The sequence below is a fragment of the Corvus hawaiiensis genome, chromosome Z (assembly GCF_020740725.1).
Source record: "Corvus hawaiiensis isolate bCorHaw1 chromosome Z, bCorHaw1.pri.cur, whole genome shotgun sequence".
In the NCBI taxonomy this organism is placed as follows: Eukaryota; Metazoa; Chordata; class Aves; order Passeriformes; family Corvidae; genus Corvus; species Corvus hawaiiensis.
The window spans coordinates 55,412,269-55,434,921 of record NC_063255.1 but is presented as its reverse complement, the minus strand read 5'-3'; the positions used below and the strand labels follow the sequence as shown (position 1 = coordinate 55,434,921).

General features: G+C 40.9%; 1 protein-coding gene across 1 annotated transcript; it reads left to right on the top strand.

Moving 5' to 3' along the window:
• The first annotated feature begins 343 nt into the window (after positions 1–343).
• FAM81B (family with sequence similarity 81 member B) lies at positions 344–21,725 on the top strand. The gene is given in 8 exon segments (XM_048292407.1): positions 344–382; positions 2,862–3,086; positions 8,605–8,832; positions 16,051–16,208; positions 16,862–16,994; positions 19,102–19,210; positions 19,213–19,294; positions 21,629–21,725. Coding segments are annotated over 8 exon segments (1,071 nt in total).
• Positions 21,726–22,653: the final 928 nt, after the last annotated feature.

Below are 22,653 nucleotides of genomic sequence, written 5' to 3'. Positions count from 1 at the left end.
CAACACCCTTCTATTCTGGTCACATGAATCACTGTGCCAGTTCAGCTACCTGTTAAGGGTCCAAGGGGAACCACCTGTGACTGCTCAGGAAGAAACTAGCTGCAAGACAGGTGAATAGGCAGAGATACTAAGAGGAATAAAGCTTCGGACCTCATACGTTGAAGTCCTTTGTAGCTCCTTAGCAGAGCACAGGCTCAAGTTGGGCCATTGCTCTTGCATTGCTGTATACCAGGAAAGCTGTAGTGCATGAGGTTGGTTGTGTGCACAAAAAATTGCAATTTGGTAGGTAAAACTCGTTTCTGACTTATCTAAGACTGCCCTGAATTAGGGTGTTCTATTCCACATGTACTGCGGTCTACAGTCACGGACATGGACAAGCCAGGTGAGACTGTGTAGCAATGTCAAGGTGCCATGGCCAGAATCCAAGCTCAGGTCTTGAGATTTACTATGGAGGGCAAGATTTACACCAGTGAGCTTTACTGAACTTATATTCTCACACAACTATTTTCCTCTGAAACACTATCTTTTTTTTTTTTAGGGGTGGGGGTTTAGTTGTGGTTGTTGTTCTTTGTTTGCTTGTGTTTTTAAGAAACAAGATGCTTTTCAAAACCGAAGGGAAAAATAGATAGTCATTTTAATTACTCTTACACTCTTCATTTTCAACCAGTGACTTCTGCTGCCACCAATAGAAGAGAGCTCACACATTTTGATATTTAGAGGTTTTACCAAGAAGAGATTGAAATTAAGTGTTTGGATGTTGTTGGTACATCATAGCTGCCAAAGATTATGTGTTTTTTCAAATTTTAATTGTGCAGGAGAACATAAGGCAGATCCTGATAAACACAGACATAAGACAGCTGCAAAACATCATCACAGCCCATATGGATATAAAATTTGTTGCAGAGTAAACTTAGGTGCACTTCAGTCACTAAACTATTGTCTTAGCATTTCGTGTGTTGATAAGACAGGGTACCTGAACTTTCTCTTCTTCACTGTGCTGGTTTAAAACCCTGCTCGAAAATTAAACCCACTCAAGCTGTCCCTTTTTATGCCTGCCCCTTCCAATAATGGAGTGGAGGAACAGAAAACTAGGAGAGATTCTAAACTGGAATCAAAATTTACTGAAAAGTTGCAATAATCCATCAATATTAATAAAATAGTGTCCAAAAAGAGAGAGTGTTTTATCCATAAAAGGGTATTCACCTCTGAACAAACAAAAACGCTTCTGAAAGACAGTGCCCAACTTGATCACCAAACAAAGGCAAAATGGCAACCATTCTTGCATGCTCACCCTGTGGGAAAACAAAGACAATATATCAGGGAGGCTCTTGCATCTTAAATTCCACCCCCAGTCTGAAAAAACCCAAAACAAAACCAACGCCTCCTTCCCCCCCAGAAAAAACCCCAGAAAGCAGGGACAAAACAGAACTTTGAAAGCTAGTTTGTCTAAACAAGGAGTTGTGCTGCTGAAACGATGACTTCAGGCCACATGGCAGGACTCAGGCCCACTTCAGCTCTCCAGTGGCAGCAGCTGTGGTGGCTCTTGCACTGACAGTTCTGGTAGTGGTGGCTGCATTTGAGGTGTAACAAGGCTGTCTCCTGGAGTTGAGCAGTAACAGGGTCCTGACCCCTGGTCTCGCACACCCTCTCGTGCAAGCCCAGGAACAATGCCAAACCTTCTGTTTCTGGCCGCGCTTTTTTGTTTTTTCTGCTGAAACTGCCCCCTCAGCAGTGATGCAGGTGGTATTGAAGAGACAGCGCTGAAAACTCCAACCACTTGTTTCTGCACCCAGGACATCCACCTTTTTTTAATTATTATTATTATTTCTTAAATTATCTTTACATCAAATCTCTTATTTACAGCAATGTAAAAACAGAGATTGAGAGAAAATAACAATGATTTCATTCCCAAATGGCTAACTGGGTATTTTTCTTACCTTTAAGCTACAGATTTTAGGTAAGCTGCAGGGTCAAAGGGTACTTCACATTGAGGGCATAAAATATACACACTTTAGGTTAAACTAAGACATAAAGCAAACCTCGTTTCCAGGATAACATGCTGCAGTAATTAAACCTCTCTCTGGCTTTAATTAAAAAAAAAAAAAAAGTAAATAGTGACTACATTTTCCCTTAAATTCCAGGTTATACTGATCTAAATGGAGTTTCAGTCTTAGCTACCAGTTTCAGATCCTTGCCATATCCTTCCTCTCTTCTATATTTATGTCTGTTTCATTGAGCATATTTGTGCCCCTGGCTCAGCAGGTGTTTTAGCCAGCACAATCAGAGGCAGTAGTTGTAAGAAAACTTGTAGGATTTCAGACTTCTTTACAGTGGGTTGCTGTATATAAAACAAAGGAAAGCCAAGCACAGGAGTTGCTGTACTTGGCATGAGCTCTCCTTTTGCCCACACTCAGTCAGGAACCTGGGGATGTTCTGTAACCACTGTATCCACCACGGTGTTTTTGACCTTGGTCACTGAGTGTGTTTATTTTTGCCTTTATTTGAAGTGACACAGGAAGAGCTTAAAATGAGGACTGCAATAATGACATTACAGAAGTACCTCAAAGCCTCTGCCTCTGAACATCAGCCTAGATCCTTATGCTGTATGGGTTTTGCATAATTGCTACCAAAATATCATTTACATCTCCAAGACCATTAAGGGAGCCAATGCCCAAATTAGCCCTCCAGGGAGAGGCTGCTGTTACTAGAGGTATTGCAGAGATGCATATGAAGTGTGGGGGAGTATCAGAGCCCCTGGTACAACAGTCAGCCTTGACAGCTGGGATGAGACTGGCCCCACTGCAGACAGGAGACCATGCTGACCATGTCTAGCATGACACAGGTGTTTTTTGTTTTCATAGGATAGACCCTCCTCATTGCCTTGGAGACAGAGCTCACCTGCTGGAGAGCAATTATCCAGTCAGGAGAGGACCACGGCTTTCCTCCTCCATCAGGCTTTCCAAATCAAAAATGACATTGTCTCCTACCTCCAGGAAAGCAAAGGTTATCAGCACAGTGGGACTGATGAGTGGCTGCTGAAAAACCACACCACAGGCACTGTTAAAAAGCTCAGCCAGGACACTGAAGTAATAGGGAAGAGCATTTCCCTTGCTTTAGTGGTGCGGCTCTAGCCCATGATCCATCCAGCACTAATATTGGCTTGAAGCAGCAAAGTTCTCACCATGGCCACTACATTGCTGTTGGATTCTGATTTTGTTCTTGTATAGTGGCACTTGCAGTTACTTATGAAAACAGAGGAGAGGGGGCTGGGGAAAGTAAAGGAAAAAAAATGATACGAAATAAAAAGCAGATTAATGAGTTTTGGTGGTGTTTTAATTTAAAGGCTTAGATTGTATTTGCCTTCAGTTTTGTAGGAGTGTGGAGACTGAGCTCAAGGGAAATAGAGATAATGCAGGATATTTTGTTCAAGGGAAATAAAGAGTGAGTGTATTTCTTTCTAATGTAAAATATATAAGACTCAAGTCAGGGTTTACTTCTTACTTTTACTTATGAAAATATTCTAAACTATACAAACTTCTGCACAATCAAAAATTATGGAAACTCTTCAAAGTTCAGTACAGATGGCAATGAAGGTTCAGGCTCACCTTTTATTGAAACTGACAGATGGTTTTGTACTGGAGATGCATAATGGGTTGCCCTTCTTCTGCCTGAAGACTTTTGATTATTTGCTATTATCTGTCAGATTTATATGTGACATTTACCAACACCTGTTTCAGGCAAAGATGCAAAATACAAAAATATTCTGAAATAGAATTTCAGAGATTTTTTTTTGTCTTTGAAGCCTCAAATGTCTTACAAATGCCATTAGATTCACCATACAATTGGTTTTCTTTGTACTTCAAGAAATAATTGATCTCCTACACATTTATGTCAAGAACTATGCAATCATGGCTCACCTGAATTTAATTTGAGTTAAACTTAGGGTCTGGGCTAATTTCATACTGATTTTATTTTCAAGACTTTGATACTATGGTAGTAAGCAATGCTATAAAACCATTTACTTATTTGTACTAGTTTGAAACCAACCAGTGAGAGATTCAAAATCAGAACTACAATTTAATAGGAAAATTAAGATAAAGGCAATAATACAGAAACACTGGGTTAAACTGACAGAGTCAGAATACAATCTGACACCCTGTCGGTCAGGGTGGTGGTAGCAGTCTCATTAAATGGTGGCTGCAGTCCTCCTGAAGTGATAGATATGGCTCTGTCAAAGTGGTGATCCTGTAGAAGGGTCTGCTCTTCCTCGGAAGGTCCAGTGGTGGTTATGTAGCTCTTGTCCTCCGGGAATCCAGTTGGTAAGGGCTGAGTGTGCTGTTCCAAACCCCAAATTATATCCAGGCAGGAATGCTTGGCTCCTCCCCCTGGGCGGAGCATCTCACAAAGGGATGATGTAATTCTGTGAGTCATGCAGTGAGGCTTGATAGCCCATTAACAGAAGTTATCTCCCGGAGGGAGTTATCAGGGATGTGTCATGGAAGAGATAAAGAACATTGCCCCATATGGTTTTAACAGATGGTGATGGAATACATACTTTTGGTTACATCTTACACTGTAACATAAGACATTATTTTAAATTACCCTAAGATATAAACTATTATTTTAAACAGTTCCCCTAACACTATCCAGATCAAGCATCTGCAGTACAGCTTTGCTAGAAACATGCTGTAAGCATCTAAAGGTAATATTTTCCCTAGGTTGTAAATAACACTTCTCTAGGTCCTAATCTCAGGTGCGTGTTTGCTTAGTGTATTATGGTTGTGAGGATTTTATAAGGGTAGAGCACTGACAGCACACAAAACTGAAGTGAGAACATGTCAAAGCCTTTAAAGAATTAGTAGAGGTTTGGAGAATTGCTTTTGGCATGTAGCAAATCAGAGTGGTTGAGCAATGTTAATTTATCAAGCATTAAAATAAAAAGAAAGGTTCCATCAGGAAATCTGATTGACTCATACTCTCAATTTTCCCCAAAGCAGGAAGAATATCCTTCAAAAAAGACTCTGTTGGAGAAAATGCTGGCATGCTTGTTGCCACTAAGAATGAAACTGAGCCTGACTAAACACATTCCTCTGCCAGAGCCAGAGAAATGTCCCAGGGACATCAAAAGAATTAGTGTCAAGTGGAAAATTATAGAATCGTTGTGCATGGAAAGGGTCTTAAAGATCAGACCTTTGATAAAGACATCCTTCATCATGCCAGGAGAGGATTGCAAACTGCAAGAGAAAAATATTTCTACTAAAAGTCTTGGGGTAGAGGAGAGATGTGCCTGCCATCAGTTCACCCATAAGATAATCATGTTTCAGTTCAGAATCTGCACACAGGCTCAGAGTGACCATCAACCACAAGCAGGATGGCTCCATTTTACCCAGGGGTGGCAAGCTCCAGGTGTGCTGCCAGGAGTCCAGGGAACAAGATGGAGAAGGAGAATTTTGATTTCCCTCAATAAACACAAGGCAGCTGCTTTCCACCCTAATGAATGGCTGTGTCTTGTACTGCTTGTGGCAGCAAGGGATTGGTGGTCCCATTCTGTGCCTCTGTCTTCATGGGCTTGTGGCATCAGGCTTGCATCAGTATTAAACACACTGCCAGAAATACACTTGAGTTGTGCAGTACATCCCATCCTTTGAGAACATTATTTTCTGATGCAGCACAGAAATGGGAAAGCCCAGTATACTCGATATTTTGGTTATCCATACTCTGTATGCAAGGTGGGCAAGGAATAGGTGCATAAAGGACATATTTTTAATTACATTTTATTTCAGAGTTATTACAGTGTGCCGGTTTGGCCAAATCTAGAAATATATCCTCTGAGAGAAGGCAGGTTACAGCCACCCCTCCCACACCAGGTTCGGGAAAAGAAACTTCTTCCTCGAAGGAAAGTGAAAGAGATAAAAACTATTTATTTAACAAACACACAGGAAAAAAACGATACAAATGTTAAATAATGAAACCTCTCACTGTAGAGAGAAAACTGGGAAAATTTCAGAGTCTTTCCGTAGATCTCTCTCTCCCCCTCCTTGGAGCTGGGACAGGGTGGTGGGGCCCACCTCCAGGGCCAAGGCCTCGGTGGAAATTCCTACCGATGTATTCTGATGTTGAAACAGTCCAGCAGAGGAAAAAAGAAAAAAAAAACCAAAGTCCCAGGAAACAAAAGTTCAACTCTCCATCTCTCTTCAGAGAAAAAGAAAGCCAAAAACTGGCTGGAAAATGAGCAAGCCAGGTGCTTCCCTCCGCTGTCGCTCTCCTGCCTCAGCTGAATGCAGAGAGCCATCTCTATCTGTGTGTGACCTTGAACAAGCTGCAAACTGCTTTGAAGAAGTTTTGCTCAGTTTTTCCTCCCCCCTCTCACGCTCAGTTTAAAGGCATAGAAAGGCACAAAATTAATTTCTGGGCATGGGGTAGCGGTATGGGATACACGTCATAAAGTCACCCCAAGAGATACGGCTTTCTCCTTCACCTGTGCCCCAGTTTTGGTAGATGCTGAACCGTCTCCTTTTGCTGGAAAAGCGGGACTGGCACAACTATGACAAAACCTAGCAGGACTGTCCCTGTGCCCTCCCACAGCTCCAGTCATGGTACAAGCCTGTGGGACCAACAAACCCATCAGCAAAATTCTTGCAAGTTTTAGGCATTGACAGTTGAAATATTCCTTCACATCTGTCCTTTTCTATATTATTAAAAATAAAATCCACTCAGTGGGGAACATTTGAACCAAAATGCCAATAAAAGAAACTCTATTTTTACACAATAGAATACTTATTTAAAAAGGGGTAAGAGCCATGCAGATGAGTGTTGCGTAGTGCTGAATTACACTGAAATATCAGCCCCAGGCCTCTCCTTTCAGCCTGACAAGTAAAATCAGATTTTAAAAATAATTTCCTGGCTCCTCTCTGTGTCTGTTAAAGGTCACAGAAACTGCACAAGGGTTTCCTGAAGTTAATATTTGTGACCTATTCAGATACCATCAGGATGAGTCACTTCAGAAGAACCTACTCTTTCCATCTTTAGATCAGACTTTTAAAACTGCAATGATTCAGATACCAGGCCACACGCTGAATGATAAGGGTAGAACAAGATGTTGAAGAGCTGCTTCTGTTGGCCTGCACCCTCGTTCAGGGCTGGTTGGGCGTATCTGTAAAGCTCTTTGGCAGCAGGTCCGTGCTATGGCTGGAACCAAACCCTGCCCTGCACAGAACTGGGTGTGCTAAGGACATCCCTTCGTGCAAATGCCTTCTCCACTTAGCTCTTGACCCCCGCCAGGAAACACCCAGAGACAAAATAGTAGGTTATTCTTTAAGGGCTGCACTGTACTGCAGGTGTTTGATGGGGAGAAGAAAATTAATATCCCGATTTTTGCACTTCTTAATTTTTTTCACACTTTTCAACCTAAAACGTGTTTTTAAAGAGAAAATGGATGTATTATTTACGCAGATATAGATTTCTGAGAAAAAATGTAGTTACTTTCCCCAAGAAACAAAAACAAGCTAAGGCACTGAAACAGGTTGTTTAGAGAAGTTGTGGATGCCCCATTTGTTCAAAGCCAGACTGGATGGGGCTTTCACCAGCCTGGTCTAGTGGAAGGTGTCCCAGGGAGGGTGGAATAAGATAATCTTTAAGGTCCCTTCCAACCCATTGTGTGATTCTGTGATTTTATGACCTGCTCCCATAAATGGTTTATTGAATCCTATTTCGAAATGCTAATTTTGAGATGCAAACGAGAACACTACAGAAACTAATTTGGCAGTTCAACATCTGACCATAAATACATCTAGCACTGGAGACCTATGTGGAAGAGTGACAAGCTGTCTTGGTTTAAGACACTTTAAAAGGTGGACACTCTAAAATGAGTTACCTCCCCTTAGTTTCAACCAATGCCTTTCTGATGCCTTAGGTTTTAACCTTTATATTTTTCAAATTCTGTACTGCTTGGTGTGTGACTCTGAGGTTTCTTGTAGCCTGTTAATTTCTGCTCTCTCATGCTAGGTAGACATAACAAAGCCTCTGCGGCCCTGCTTTCCAAGGATACTTAGAGTGTCCTAGGCAAAAAGTTATAAACCAAAGAGCTGCTAATGGGGGTCGGGGGGGGGGGGGGGGGGGGGCTAAGCTGAGGGGAAAACTGAAGCTTTAATTGGAGAATTAACCCTGCTATGCAAATGAACCAAACCTATAAAAGAGTGAAGAACTCGTGACCTGGGGTCCATCTTGGGCTCCATTTTTGAGAATAGCTTCAGGGTCCCCAGGGTGTACCTTTGAAGGTCTTTCAAATAACTACCTCCTTTAATCCTTTACTCCTGTCTGGTCTTTGTTTCTAGGAGGCCTCTTAAGCCATCATTTCCACAAATAAGGAGAAAATGAATACGAGCAGAAATAAGTGGAAAAAAATAACAGTTTACTAACAAGCAAAGTAGCAACAGCGAAAAAAAGCAAAAAATTACTAGGGTACCAAATCACTAAATCTCACAAAATCCTCAGGAACAAAGGGAAACCCAGAATGGCAGGGTGGCTGCCACGGGCAACCTTGTGTGGGGAGACAAAAGGAAGGTGGAATCAGCCTTACTCCCCCCTTCACCGCTTATCCCGTAGGACGGCAGCAGTTCCGTTGGGAAAGGCAGCCTGGAACGCTCCAGCGGCTGTAGTCGGTCACGGGCTGGAACTCGTGGAGGCACTTCGCCTTCCTGGTGGCCGGAGACAGCAGGGCAGGCAAGGCACGGCACAGCCACACGGCTGGGACGGCTCGGTGCCTGCTCTCCCGGCCCTGGAGCAGCCCGGCCCGCAGTGAAGCCACCTGGCCCAGCGGGGCTGCAGCTGCAGGCAAGCACTCGTGGAACCTGCCTTGAGGCAGTACAAGATGCGAGAGAGGAATAAAAGATTAAAAATATAAAACAAAGCGGAGAGAGCTTTTCTCCGGTGCTTTGACCTTCTAAAGGGACCTTGGCAAACCTCCCAGTCTTGCAGTTCCATTTCTGGGTGCACCGCTGGGCATGAAAGTACCAATTTTTGGGCACGGGTGAATATGGAATACAACAACATTTTGGGTTAAACTAGGACACTCATTTTAATTTCTGCTAGCCCATTGATGCAGAGCCGATTCAGAGTATTTCACACTCATTTTATATGTCCATTTTAGTCCCAGATATGAGCTTTCACACTCTCCATGTTAGAAAAAAATCTCAAGCCAGGGAAAAATAACTATATTTTTTCCTGTGTTATTCTTCATCACACATTTAAAATTTTGGTGACTTTTTTCTTTTCCAGCTTGTCTACACTTCATCTGAAGTAATTATTTCCTCCTACTTACCCTCTCCAGTTTTTTCAATAAAATCTGTACTTTTTCTTTGGAAAGTAGTTCTGGTTGAGTAAACTTGAGTTATTCGTTTGGTGAGATTATAAGTTTTCATTGGTACAAGTAATTCCATGTATTTAACATGTGTGGACTTCCATGGGGCACTTTGTAGCACAAGTACTATGATTACAAAGTTGAACTGTGTTATGGAAGAGAGTACGTAGATCAACAGTTGTTTGAACGGATATATCAGAAAAACAATCATTAAAGAAGAAATCTTCTCGAAGTAGCATATTTCTTTGGGGTTTTTTTTGGGGGGGGTTGGTTTTGTTTTGGTTTGCCTTTTTTGTTTTTGTTTGTTGTGGGTTTTTTGTGTTGTTGTTTGGTTTTGGGTTTTGTTTGTTTTTGGGTTTTTGTTTGGTTTTTTTTGTTTGGTTGGTTTTTTTGGGTTGTTTTGTTTTTGGTTTTGTTTTTACCTCCATAGGCCACTTACACACTTTTTATGTAAAACTCTGCAGTTGACATTTAAGGATAACACAAAAATAGGTCAAGTAAGGATGAGGCAATAATAAAGAATAACCAGAAATGTTGTTAAGGTAGTCTGACTGAAGAAAAACATTGCTTTAGATTCCAAACAAGGGATGTTTCATGACTGAGTCTCCCATGAGAAGTTTAGGGAATAGAGCACGTAAATTACTTAGCATGAACTTCTACATGATGCAGCATCAGAAATGCCAGGAGTATGGCTGTGGGCAAGAGAAGCACAGAGAAACAGGGAGCTAAAATACACTCTTTGTATGGCACAGAGATTGGTACCAGAATAGTGTACCAAGCCCAGCGTCCCCTTTTTGAAATTAAGAAAATGATATGGTATAAAGAAGAGCCAGGAATATGATGGTGGGATAAGAAAAATTGCTGGCTGAGTATCTCTGCATAATTTATAGAAAAAAAATGCATCCAGAGATGTCTTTGTTTCTGTGTATAATTACCAGGAGAGAAAGGAAGAAAATTGTAGGGTACCAAAGGACTCCAGACTACTTCCCAGAGACCCAGGAATCCAAGATGAGAAATTGAAGCCAACACATCCAAAGTTGGCAGAGAAAGATGTGGGGGCATTTTAACTGTGGTTGATTTGCATTAGAACAAAGTACGTGATCCTGCAAGAGTGTCCTGATGTTTTTAAATTCAGGTTGACACACTCCCTAGACAACATGCTTTTAGCAAAGCCAAGACCTCATTCCCCAGTGTTTTCCTAGGTGTGATGCTTCTCTTCATCATCTGCACTGGAGCTTGGTCCCATCTTCTGTGCTGGCGTATTTGCCTGCAGCAGAGGAAAGAAAAGCAATTGGGGAAAGCAGGAAAACAGGGTAATTGTGGAAAAATGACCAGTCCACTTCTACTTGCATGAAGAAGAAAAAAACCAACCCACACTCAGAAAAAACAAGAGGCTGAGCACTCATAAAGGGCCACAACAACATTATGAGGCCCCCTCTTCATCTTCCTTCCTTGTCCAGATATTAGGTGCACTGGTTAGTGTTTCCCACATCTGAAAAGGGGGATCTCAGAACAATACTGAAGCTAGAAAATCTACAATGAAGACACCAAAGTAATCATCTTATGATGCTGGAAACAAAGTCCTTAGCCCCCTTTTTTTTTTTTTTTTTTTTTAATAATGAGGAAAAGGAAAACTACTTTAAAGGAAAGCTCCATTAAAAGCTACTGGAATTGCACTGCCAGACCTGCCATTTTACTGGCATTTCAACAGCAGTATTATAATGCAGTTTTATGTGGATGATTGGCATTAAGCTAAGGCATAGTGTAGTTTTATGTGATTCAGGATTCATCAGTGCTTTCTTGTTTTTCTTGCTGCTGAATTTCCCCTTGGGAAATGCCAAGCTGTAACTGTGTACCTGCCCCCAGCATTGTGGTTGAGAAGCAAGCCAGAACTGACAGAGGACTGCCACTACATCATTAATTTTTCACATTTTCCTGTTCTCGAGTTTCAGGATTTAAAATTGCTATGTACATTCAGAAGAGTACAGAGTGATCGGAGACAAATGCTCATGTTTATGTAATTTACACATACTGAATTAGTTGAAACCTTCCAAACGCAAACTTGTGATGACAGCTTTCCTCTTTATTTGTAGCCCAACCTTAACCCAATACTATCTGGGATAAAATAAACTTTAAATGGAGTCACTGCTCTTTCTCACAGCAGATGATATATCCTCCTGTGTTCTGCCATGTACAAAGGATTAATGTGGATTGGTTCTTAATTCAAATTGTGTCTATTCTTTCCTTGAAAAATAGATGAATACTTGCTGACTGCTATGGTGCTTTTTGTTAATGTTCAGACCTTCTGAGTACATTTCTACACCACGTAAATATTTATGTGTCAAATACCAGTGATCTTTTAAAAAACAGCCTTCAACATCCTAGCTATGCTGGCATTCCCACTGAATGAAATATATATTTTATTTGCATTCTACCTCTTAATAAGAATTTCTTTTGGCATGGGAATATGTATTACACTAACAAGAATTAGGTAATAAACTGTAAAAAAAGCCACACTTCTGATAAATACATATTCATTTTTTTCAGACACACTGAGAAAATAATAAATGAATGAACAAATGAATAAGCAATCCACAGATGGTTACAACTGTATTAGTTTATCTCATGGACATTTCTGTTGCTCAGGGAAAAGGTCCAACATAATACTATGCAATCAAAAGCCCTGGTGTGCACCTGTGAGGTTGTTCAACCCTTCATAAAATGCAATACTTTGAGAAGTACAGGAGTCCAATACACAGTGTTCGTACAATGACTTAGGATGATAAAGCTGTTTGAAATATATATATAGCAGGTAGCTATACTTCCATCTCTAATGAAGTGTTTTGATATAAGCATCAGAGGCTTTTATTTCTGTATACTTTTAAATCTATATTCCAAGCTTGCACTTTCTGTACAATTCTCTGCACTGCTGCTTGCATGTTCCTCAGACTCCATTTTCTATAACTGGAAAATCATGATCTCACTGTAAGCTGTGGCATGTGTCCTCTGGTAAATAACAAATTACAGTTACATTTATGCAAGTCCCAAGTGTCCCCATTCTCCTCCTCATTCAATCTGCCAAACAACAATAATGCATTTAACCACTTTTCACACAATAATGATGTTATGTGAAGGGAAAATGAGACCTGAGAAGGCACAAAGACTTGAGGTGCATCAAGTCTTGAGACACTTTAAAAACACTTGAGGGTCTTTGCAAAGCTTACCACATCTGTGGGTTCAGGCAGGGCTCTCACCCCTCCAGCTACACAGTAATGTGGGTGTATTGCATTAACCCCATACGAAAAACTGGTTCTCGGGCTCTTCAATATCCTACCTTCAAACCCTCTATTTTTAAGCATTCCCTGTATAGAATATTCAGGTTCTTTCTCTTGTAACTGAGGCTATGTCTGCTCAATTAATCCCCTTCTTTCTTACGCTGTGTCCTGATTGTGGAGTCTTGCAACTCATGCCTTGGGTTTCCTAGGGGAGCAGTGAGCCCTGGTCCCCTTGTTTTTCAAATCAATAGCTCCTTTTGATCAAAGTTCTGGCCTTTGCCTCTCTTATTGGCAGCTAACTTGCATTTCCTTGATCTATGCACTCCAGAGGTGTACCGCAGTGTCTATACATCATCAGGGGATGACAAAAAGCTGGTCTATTTAGGCTGTCAGCTAGGTGATGGAGGGTTTTTCATTATGGTAATTCACCCTTACTGCTTTAATGTGGTGGACAGGCTGCCATGAAACAGCAAAACAAACCCGTTAATCAACATCCATTCTAAACACTAAGAGAAAGTTAATGAAGGTCTATGCCATAAAATAATGAAAACACAAAATGAAAGTGTATTGTCTCACAAGTTAATTGACAAAGTGAGGCACTAAATGCCACCTGTAAGAAGAAAGATATAAATCAATTAACTGTGGGCACACCTTAGTCAGAATGGCTGCACAAGCTCATGTGCCCACAGTTTTGTGGTTTATCACTTACCTAGTGTATTTTTGCTATTACAGGTTCAGAAGTACCTTTGGGGTGGGACATTAATCTTGATAAGGTTCAGAGAGGAGGGAGCTCCAGGGAAGGATGCAATGAACAAAAGTATCTGGCACCCATATTCAGAACAATGCAAAACAGCTAAGCACTGAATAGCAGAGTTAGTGCAAAAAAATTAAAATCTAATTATAATGATCCTTCACTAACAGTATTTCAAAGGCAATAGTTCCACCCCTTAAAATGACAAAGCAATTCAGTAAAGACTTATTTTAAGTAAGATTTAAATTGGATTCTATTCAGCAGTGAAAATAGGCTGGGACCTTAACAGAAAAAAATTCTCATCAAGAAAAAGGAAAATGAATACAGGTGAATGAGGAAATAATGGGCTAAAGTAGTCAATAAATTAAAGCTGGGAAAAGAGAAGGAGAAACAGGAAGTCAGAGAGCAGTAAATCATAGAGGTCAAGATGATGTGAAAGGGACAAGAAATGTAACCAATGTAAGAGGAAAGATAAAACCAGAACAATGTCAGAAAAGAAACTGGAAAACTGAATTGAAGTAAAAGCTGAGCTAATGAGACCCTACTAAAATTGTGACCAGAAATAGGATCTTGAAGAAAGGAAGCTTTCTAGATACTAAGATGTGTTAGCATTGCATATTTAAAATAAAATACAAAATATTTATTTACTAAATATTGAGATTTTTTCCAGTTAATATAAAATCTACTTAAAATCAATGTCCTTTGGGGAATGTCTGTCTCCTTTTACATTGCTGCTTTAGAAGTCTGCCAGATTTATGTGCTCTTTTTATAGAACTGAAATAAAATTTAACTTCTGGAACAGACTGAATTTTCTGCATAAAACTTGACAAATCAAAATAATTTTTAAAGCCCAGTCCTCTTTGACTGCAGTCTGCAGCTGTGCTGTAAATGTACAAGCTGATACTGTTACTGAAATCCAGATGAATTTTAAACATACTGCAGGATTTCATGGGAATTGAGCCTTGCTCAGAAATCTGACCATTCACATAAGAGTGGATGCTTATCTCTTATTTCTTTGGGTCATTTAGGTTAGAATAGCTGCATTCCACTGCTTGAAGTAATTTCAACTGCCAATAGATCTATTTTCACATATGGAAATTCACTGTAGTACTACTGGAGTATGCTCCTATTAAATATCCACAAGCATTTCTTTATTAATATTTCAAATCTTTGCTGGGCCAAAGAGTGTGGCAAACTATCTGTATCTGTGGCCTCACTCCTGCTACATATATTTTTGTAAGCTCTATGGAGGAGGGATACTAATGGGTGAAAGTTCAAAATAAAATTAAAATGGAACTGTTGTATTATTAATAAGAAATCATTCACGCTAGAATATAAAGTATTAATGTTATTAATAATTAATATTATAAATCATAATCATTTTGTCATTGTCAAGTGTGTCCCTCAAGATTGACCCCAGCCGCTTTCATCCTCCTCAGCACCTTGGCTGAGGTTGGCAGGATCTGCATCCTAGAGACCATTGTGCTCTTTTGGTCTGAACCATGGAGGCCCTGTAACCTCATGAGGCAACTGCTGGCATCATTCATAGCTATCATTTTCAGTATTTGTTAAATAACTTCATGAAAAGTCAATTACTTCCCCAGTTCTCCGTTTCTCCTCAAAGCATGTGTTAGAAATTAACACAATGACATTAAAATTTTTGTGATACTTGCTGTCAGGGTTAGATGCTGTCTAATTGCCAGGCAACCCACAAAAAACAATCCACTTATTTTCCTCTGCTATAGCTGAGCAGAGGAAGGGAAATTAACAGAAAAACTTCATGAGCTAAGGATTAGGGGAAAAACACTTTAAGGCAAAACAGGTTCAAAACTTAAACAGTATAAAGAAAATGTATTAACAGAATTAAAAGTAAAAAGGGTAATGAGAACTAAAATAAATCTTTTGAACACCTTTCCTTCCCAGCCCCTCCTTCTTTCCCACCAGCAGCGCAAGGAGACAAAACATGGGGTTTTGGTCAGTCTTTCACTTTCTAAGAATCTTTCTTCAGTTCATTCAGGGAAAGGAGTTCTTCTGTTGTGCCGTGGGGTCCTTCCCGCGGGATACAGTTCTCTGTGAATTTCTCTAATGTAGCTCTAATTTTCACAAACAGCAGCCTGCCCAACCTGCTGTAACGTGAGTCCCTCCCATGGGCCAAGCAGTCTTCCCATAGCTGCCCAGCACGGGTCATTTTAGTTCATGGGATTTAGTCTTTTAAGAATAAGTTGCTCTAGTTTGGAAGCAAGGGTTCTCTATCTCTGGAAGCAAGGGTCCTCTCTCTCTGTTTGAGTTTCTCACTAGATTACAGCTTTTCAGCATCCACTCACTCTAGCGTGGGCACTCTTTCTCATGGGCTGTGAGTGGATCTCTGCATTCCCCCATGCACCTCATGAATTACAGGGAAATAGTTTGTTGTATTATAGTCCTCCCCACAGCTTGCAGAAGAATCTCAGCTCTGACACCTGAAGCACTTCCTCCCCCTCTTTCCTTTGCACCTACCTTAGTGCCGCCATGTTCTTCTCCTCACATGTTCTCACTTTTCCCTTTTCTCTGACTCGGAACAAAATTGTTGTCTGTAGGTATTATTGTTCTCAAGTTCTATCAGTTGAAAAGTTCTTATAGACCTTTGCTGCACTGAAAAGGTTAATCTTGTCTGTGCTCCATGTCAGGGAATTGTTCGCTGTATTTTCATCACTGGCCACATGGTCCCCGCCAGCACCGCACAAGTGGCCCTGGCTGTGTGGTCCTGGCCTCAAGAGGGCCCCAGCCTCAAGAAGGCCCCGGTTGGGATGGGCCCTGGCAGCCACCTCACCACCCCTGGGGAGAAGTAAAGAGCGTTACCTGCAGTTTTTCCTTTCTTAAATATGTAATCACAGAGGCGTTATCAACTTTTCTAATTGGGCTAGTAACCTGCCCATTGTCAGAGCCTTCAGCGACTGGCTCTCTGCCGGACATAGTAGAAACTTCGAGCAGCTTGTTCCCACCCACCAAAAACTGGACTGTTTTTAAACTAGCACATTGGCTTGTCTTCTTTGTGTGCTGCCTGCTTTAATGCCTTTGTGTGGGCTTCCACATGTCTGTCCAACTGCTGCCTTAAAGGCAACTCGGCATTCTCTTTTTGTTTTAAGCCCAAGCAATTTTTATCCTTACAAACCTAATTTTTCAAACTGCAAGAGATTTGCACTCGCTGATGCCCAGCAATTCTGTCTGTGTTAAATGGGATGGTGTAGTTTCTTCCAACAGAGTTAATTCAAATGCAAAATTAACATTTTTCACTCCTCAGATATTTTCCTAAAGTAGATGCACTGCAGAAATAGTATTTGGCATGTAGGTACAACCTCCAAGATAAGGACTGATGAAAAAATTGAATTTAGGGGTTACTGGGAAGCTATTGAGGAGATTTGGAGTAATTTAAACAATTTACTCAAGTGACTCAAGACTACTCCATAACACTGACTTAAGATGTAGTCATAATTTTAGGTTGACAAGTATTCTAAATGACTTCAGGGATCAGCTACTCACTCAACAGATGTGTACAGAAGCACAGGTGATATGGTCTGAGGAAAATCAAAATGACAGGCACTGGCTGCTTAACTTGGTGAAGGAAAGACTGGTAAGACTTTCCAGGATGACATCCCACTACACTGGCATGACCTCTAGTCATGCCAGGAGCGGGAGTGAGACGCAACACTCGTGTCACTCTGATCCCAGGAGGTACCAAATCACACACACAAAAACTGAGATCCAACACAAAACCAGGTGCCTTATGACACAGCCAGCAAAATGGTGAGTTATAATCAGAGTATAATCAGAGATTAATTTTGGGAGGGAAATCTGCAAGATAAGGTTCAACCCCTTGCTCAAGCAGGGCCAACAGCAAAATCAGGGCTTGAGCCTCATCCAAGTGATTTTTGTTTCAAAAGACAGAGATCCCACAGAGCTTTGGACCTCCTGGGAAATGAAGTCATCCTGGATTATGGCACCACTTTATGTCTGTGTAACCCCATGGTGTTTCCCTGTCCCAAGGTGAGCACTGGTGCCATCATGGGACACCATCCAGTATCATTCACTGACAAGCTCAGAAAAGGAAGGGGTTGTCTGTGCCATGCTTTAAACTTAAATAAACCCTCATCATCGTGTGGTCAGTAACAACATGGCATGTTTCTGTTCCACAGCAGCAGTTAGTGCTTGGCACAGGGCCAAGCCTTTTAATTAATTCCTTCACAGCTTTTAAAGCTTCTCTTCCTTTGCCATGTAGAGTTAATTCCACTTCAGAGTTCAAAAGCAACTAAAACATGATCACCATATCTTCACATCAGGATGAAGGCTGCAGATCAAAACAGATTCAGAAATTGCTTAGAACTATTACGCTCCTGGACTTCAATCTCCATTTATTCTGTCTGATGATAATCTCTTGTACTCAATGCAACCAACACTTAGTGCAGCCAGGAAGATATTAAAAACACTTCTGACTTCTCAGCTGGTATCTCAAAGCTATCATTTGAATTTCCTTCCTCCACTAACAGATTTTGTGATTATTTTGCAGAAAACACACCAATAAATGTGGTTACTCCCCCCTAAGACAGACTGCTGTGACAAAAAAATTAACAAGCATTAACAAGAGTTAAATCTTCCTGAGCCCTCTTAAATAAGTTGAATAAGGAATGCATTTGTTTTTCTGCGCACACATACATGTACACAGAGGCGTGCATGGTGCTCCTTTGCATGTTGTTTCAGTGGAAGCACAGCTCAGTCCCTGGGAGCTAATGGAATTCTCAGCATGGGTGCTGGAGAAATGCAGGTGATGAGCTTCAGCCTGCACCAGGAGGGCAGCTCTGCTCAGCAGATTCTGCTCTGGCAGCTGTCTTCAGCAACGCTGCTTTGCACATCAGTCTGAGAAGACATGCCATCCCAAGGAACGATAGAGCTGGCAGGCTCCATCCACTGTGGAGGAGCCATCCTGGAAGCACAGGGCAGCAGCTCAGTTATTCACGGAAATGACTCACTCCGTCAGCCACCTGCACCACACAGCGGTGTTTGTAAACTCAGAGTGCTTTCCAACACCACAATTCTGCCAGGTTTGCAAACACCTTCCCTGGGAGGCAGAGCCACAGGACTCCCTTGTGTTGCAAGGTCTAAAGAAGGTCAGAGGATTTTGACCATATTGACTGATTTGGAGTTGACCAGAGGACTCAGTGCAACATGAAGACCAAAAGGTGGGCAGATGGGCAGCTGAGGTTTGACCATACCATCAAGGGGGAATTGCCTCCAAGAGCTGTATTGGCTTGCTGTCCTGCAGTTAGGCAGCTAACTCTTACAGGGCTCAGCCTCATTTATTCACGCCAGCATCTGAGCTGGGTTTACACCACTGCATTGCACTTTTTTGGTTGGAACGCTTGGGCTTGAGATAGGCCTATGAAAGCAACTTGAAAAGGGTTGTTTGTGTTCAGAGTCTCACACTGCACAGTGTGAGACCCAATCACTGGATTTAAATAAATTAAAAAAAAAAAAAAATTTAAAAGCATCTTTATCCTGGTCCAGCCAGGAAAATAAATTTCCCACTTTATTTGGTTCATTGTGGAAGAGAGGATTCACATGTTCTGTGGGATACCAGACCTCGCCTTGTGTTTTATGCAGTGCTGTCACACATGGGATTAGAAACCAAGACCAACTGAACATATGGGTAGCAGGAGACAGGTTAATGTACTATGTATTTAAAGGAAAGAGCAGCAAAAAGAGCAGAAGAAAAGCTTCTAATTCTTTCACTAAAACTAGAACAAGTGGATAAACCACAGAAATATGAAAAGCAGTTGAATCAGATGAAAAGTGATTTAAAAACCTGTATGCAAGAATTGCCAGATTTAAAAGACAGATCTGGGAAGAGTTTGAGGAAGTGCAAAGTGAATAGAGATCATGTGAGAATGGGATTTCATTCTATTTATTCTAAAAAGGTATTTCTACAGTAACCTGCTGCTGCAGAAACCACTTTCCAACAAAGACAAAAAGATAATAAAATTACTCACTCTCACAAACCACAGACACAAAGGTGTATTGGTTTAGCCCACCTGTCTTTGCAAACAGCCAGCATGACTTTTGCACAAGAGTTTCAAGGTAATGGTCTTCCATTTAAAGGCAGCTTCACGATCTGTTTTCCAGATTTTTTAGAGCACCCATTGCTTTCATATGGAGACAGCAGTCATTCCTTCTTGCATAGATCCTGCTGCTGTGATCATGTTTGATGGTTTTGCATGATTTCAATGCTTTACTCCCTATTCTCCACCAACAGTAGCTGGAGAAAGAGGCAACTGGGTAAGTTGCAGCTACCCAACACAGAGCATGCATTGTGTAAATGAAGAGGGAAACAGTCAGATGGTATTGCTGATACCTGGCAGCTGCTTCTTATGGGGACAGTCACAGTGATATATCTCACAAATCGTGAGCTGTTTCACCAGATGATTCTCGATGTTCACAGCAATTACAAAGACTTTCTCCTGAGTCACTAAGTACATGGTCTTCACAAAGAAGATTTCATTCACTGTAATCTGTTCTGTGTAACTCAAACCTAATCTATTATAATACCCTCCCATCTGCAGCTGATCGTGGAAACACAGTGGATGTAGCAGGTTATCTAAAAAAATCACTCAGTCCTCGCTCCAAAGGAACAGATGCCTAAAAATCACTGTGCAAGTATTTCACGTTACATGTTCTCAACTGAAGCCTAAGCATCTGGTTCTCATCTTCCAGGTTGTCTGCACTGATCAAGTACTCCAGCTCTTTACTTCACCTCCAATTCCTTCATCATCTGCAAGGCACCCATAAGCCCTGCCCCAAGGCTGTAGTAAACCAAGCTCTCTGTTAAAGCCTTTGTGAAGCTTGACAGGACAAGGCTTAGCTGTCTACAAGACCTTCTGAGTGAGTACAAGATAGCTCTCAAAGAAAGTCATGGCTAAGGAATTTCAGAATAATAGATTTTGGTGCTGATAGAGTTCTTTACTTCAAAGAAGTTGAAAATAAGCCTGTGGAAAATAAGGACAGAAGAGATCTGTTTATACCAAACTTTGGCCGTGCTTGTCTTCAAACTCAAGTCCAAGGACTGATTTCCCTTGACAGTCCTCTGGCAGGGCTGACCCTGCAACAGGGGGAAAGGAGGCTGCTGACGAGATGCAGAGCAGCGTGAAGGGGACAGAGGCAGCCTCTCCACTGTCTCAGCAGCTGTTTGTGTTTCAGCACAGATTGGCATCTTGGAAATCAGAGACGTGTCTGGAATTTGTAAAATTCTAAGCACTATGAAGCAATTCAGTTGAACACTAACTAGACTGCAGCAGTGACAAAATGAATCCATATGAAACAATTGTTCCAGAAAGAAAAACATGTCACTGGCAGCCATGTTACAATAAACACTTTAAGAAAAAAATAGAAAGCTGCTTAGTTCTTAGTTCCTGAGAAGTTAACACCTAAGTGAGATGCTGAACAAACACAAAGAGCTATTACACTGTAATTTGAAAGTTATTGTAATCAGCAAGGTAACAGCAGCTTGCAATTCTACAATTCTCCAGTCTTTATTGTATTTGACTGTACAGTGCTTCAAAAAAGGTGCCTCAGGTGCTCTGTAGCTCTATTTTGGAAAAAAGCTGTGTCTGCACAGTACTATCTCTCCCTTTTTATACACTTATACACTGCACAAACAGCTGGTGAAGCTGAGCTCCCATTCTCCCAGAAGTGCACAACAACACAGTGTCCATCCCAGATGAGGGGTAAGTCTATTTACAGACACTACAACTCCGGGAAATCCACAGCACTATCTTTGTGATCTGGTAGGCAAACTGCAGAGCACCAGTATCAGCACCTGATGGAAAATACAGAGGTTTTGACTCTGGTCTTGAAGAAAACAAAGCAAAGAAAAACTCCCAATGCTCAATTAAAAAAAATAGTTTTAAAAGCAAACAACCCCCCTTTCTTTAAAAAGACAGGGTTTTCTTTCTGCCACATCACATGCTGGAGGTCAATCCTGGCTGTAATCATGTAATCACTGTATTGTCCTGTGTATTGGAAGACAGCTCCTAATAACAAGGAGCTTGCAACCCAAGCGGCTATTGCATTTCCATGCTATTCAGTAAAATAATGGGATATATTGGATTTAATGTGCTCTGTATTAAACATGGGTCAGAAACCTTCACAGAGACTAAGAATCATCTTTTAATGTGTTGAAAGTAACCACTATTTAATTAATTGTTCCTATTCTTTTACAGGATTTCAGTCTATTCACGAATCTCTGGAGCTGCTCAAACAAATACAGAACACAAAGATGAACCTTGAAAAAAAGAAAATTTATAAAGACATATAAAAATTGCTATCCAAGTGATCTCCCAGAAGAGCGACCACCAAGAGCAAGCCTTGTCAAGTCTTGCAGGTGCTCCCTCTAGTGAGAACTAGCATGGGGTTAAAAAAAGTAACCCGAAGAAACAGCTGACTTTCTTCTCCCCTGCCCTGAAGGATGTTATTGTTACATATGACACTGTGCAGCCACAAAACCTACAGCTCTGGAACACCAACAGCTGTTTTCATGTTTCATTTTACAACAAAATGCTTTGCTACAGAAGAAAAGTTACACTTTTAGGATTGCCTTAAAATTTATCAAGCAGATTTCATACAGAAGTCTTCATATTATTTAAAGGACTTTAGGACAGCAAGTACTCTGTTATTGTGTCCTGGCATAAGCTACACTTATTTTAGATTGGTGAAAATATTGAAATCAGGCCTAGTAAATTCCTACAGCTTCACACAGCCTTATGAAAGCTGGTAATGGAGTATCTACTGCTGCATGATTTGGATCTATTGAGTTACTGGATTATTAAAAATAGTCAATAAACTTTGTACAGGTGACAAAATGCCAGATTATTATTAGTAGATGCATTATTAGAAAGTTTTATTCTCATCTTCTCTGTTTGACTGAATAAAAGTTAGCGGTGTTTTGCAACAGAACACTCAAAAATGTAACTGACATTGTCGCTTTTTTTTTTGCTTCAAAACACAAGAAAAAGAGTCTGGAAATAAGGAGAAAAACTCTGGGAGCAGGACAAAGGAAACACACCAGTATAATCTCCTAATAAAAGCTAATAGAGTTCTTTGGCAGGGAGACATAAGAAAGGTAGACACAATACAATAAACCCCTCATTTTTTACAGTACATGTTTTGAGAAGTCCAGTATCATCTCTTGCCCAGAGAACAAAATTCAAGGGGACTTGAATAACTCTCCTCTAATGATCTGTATC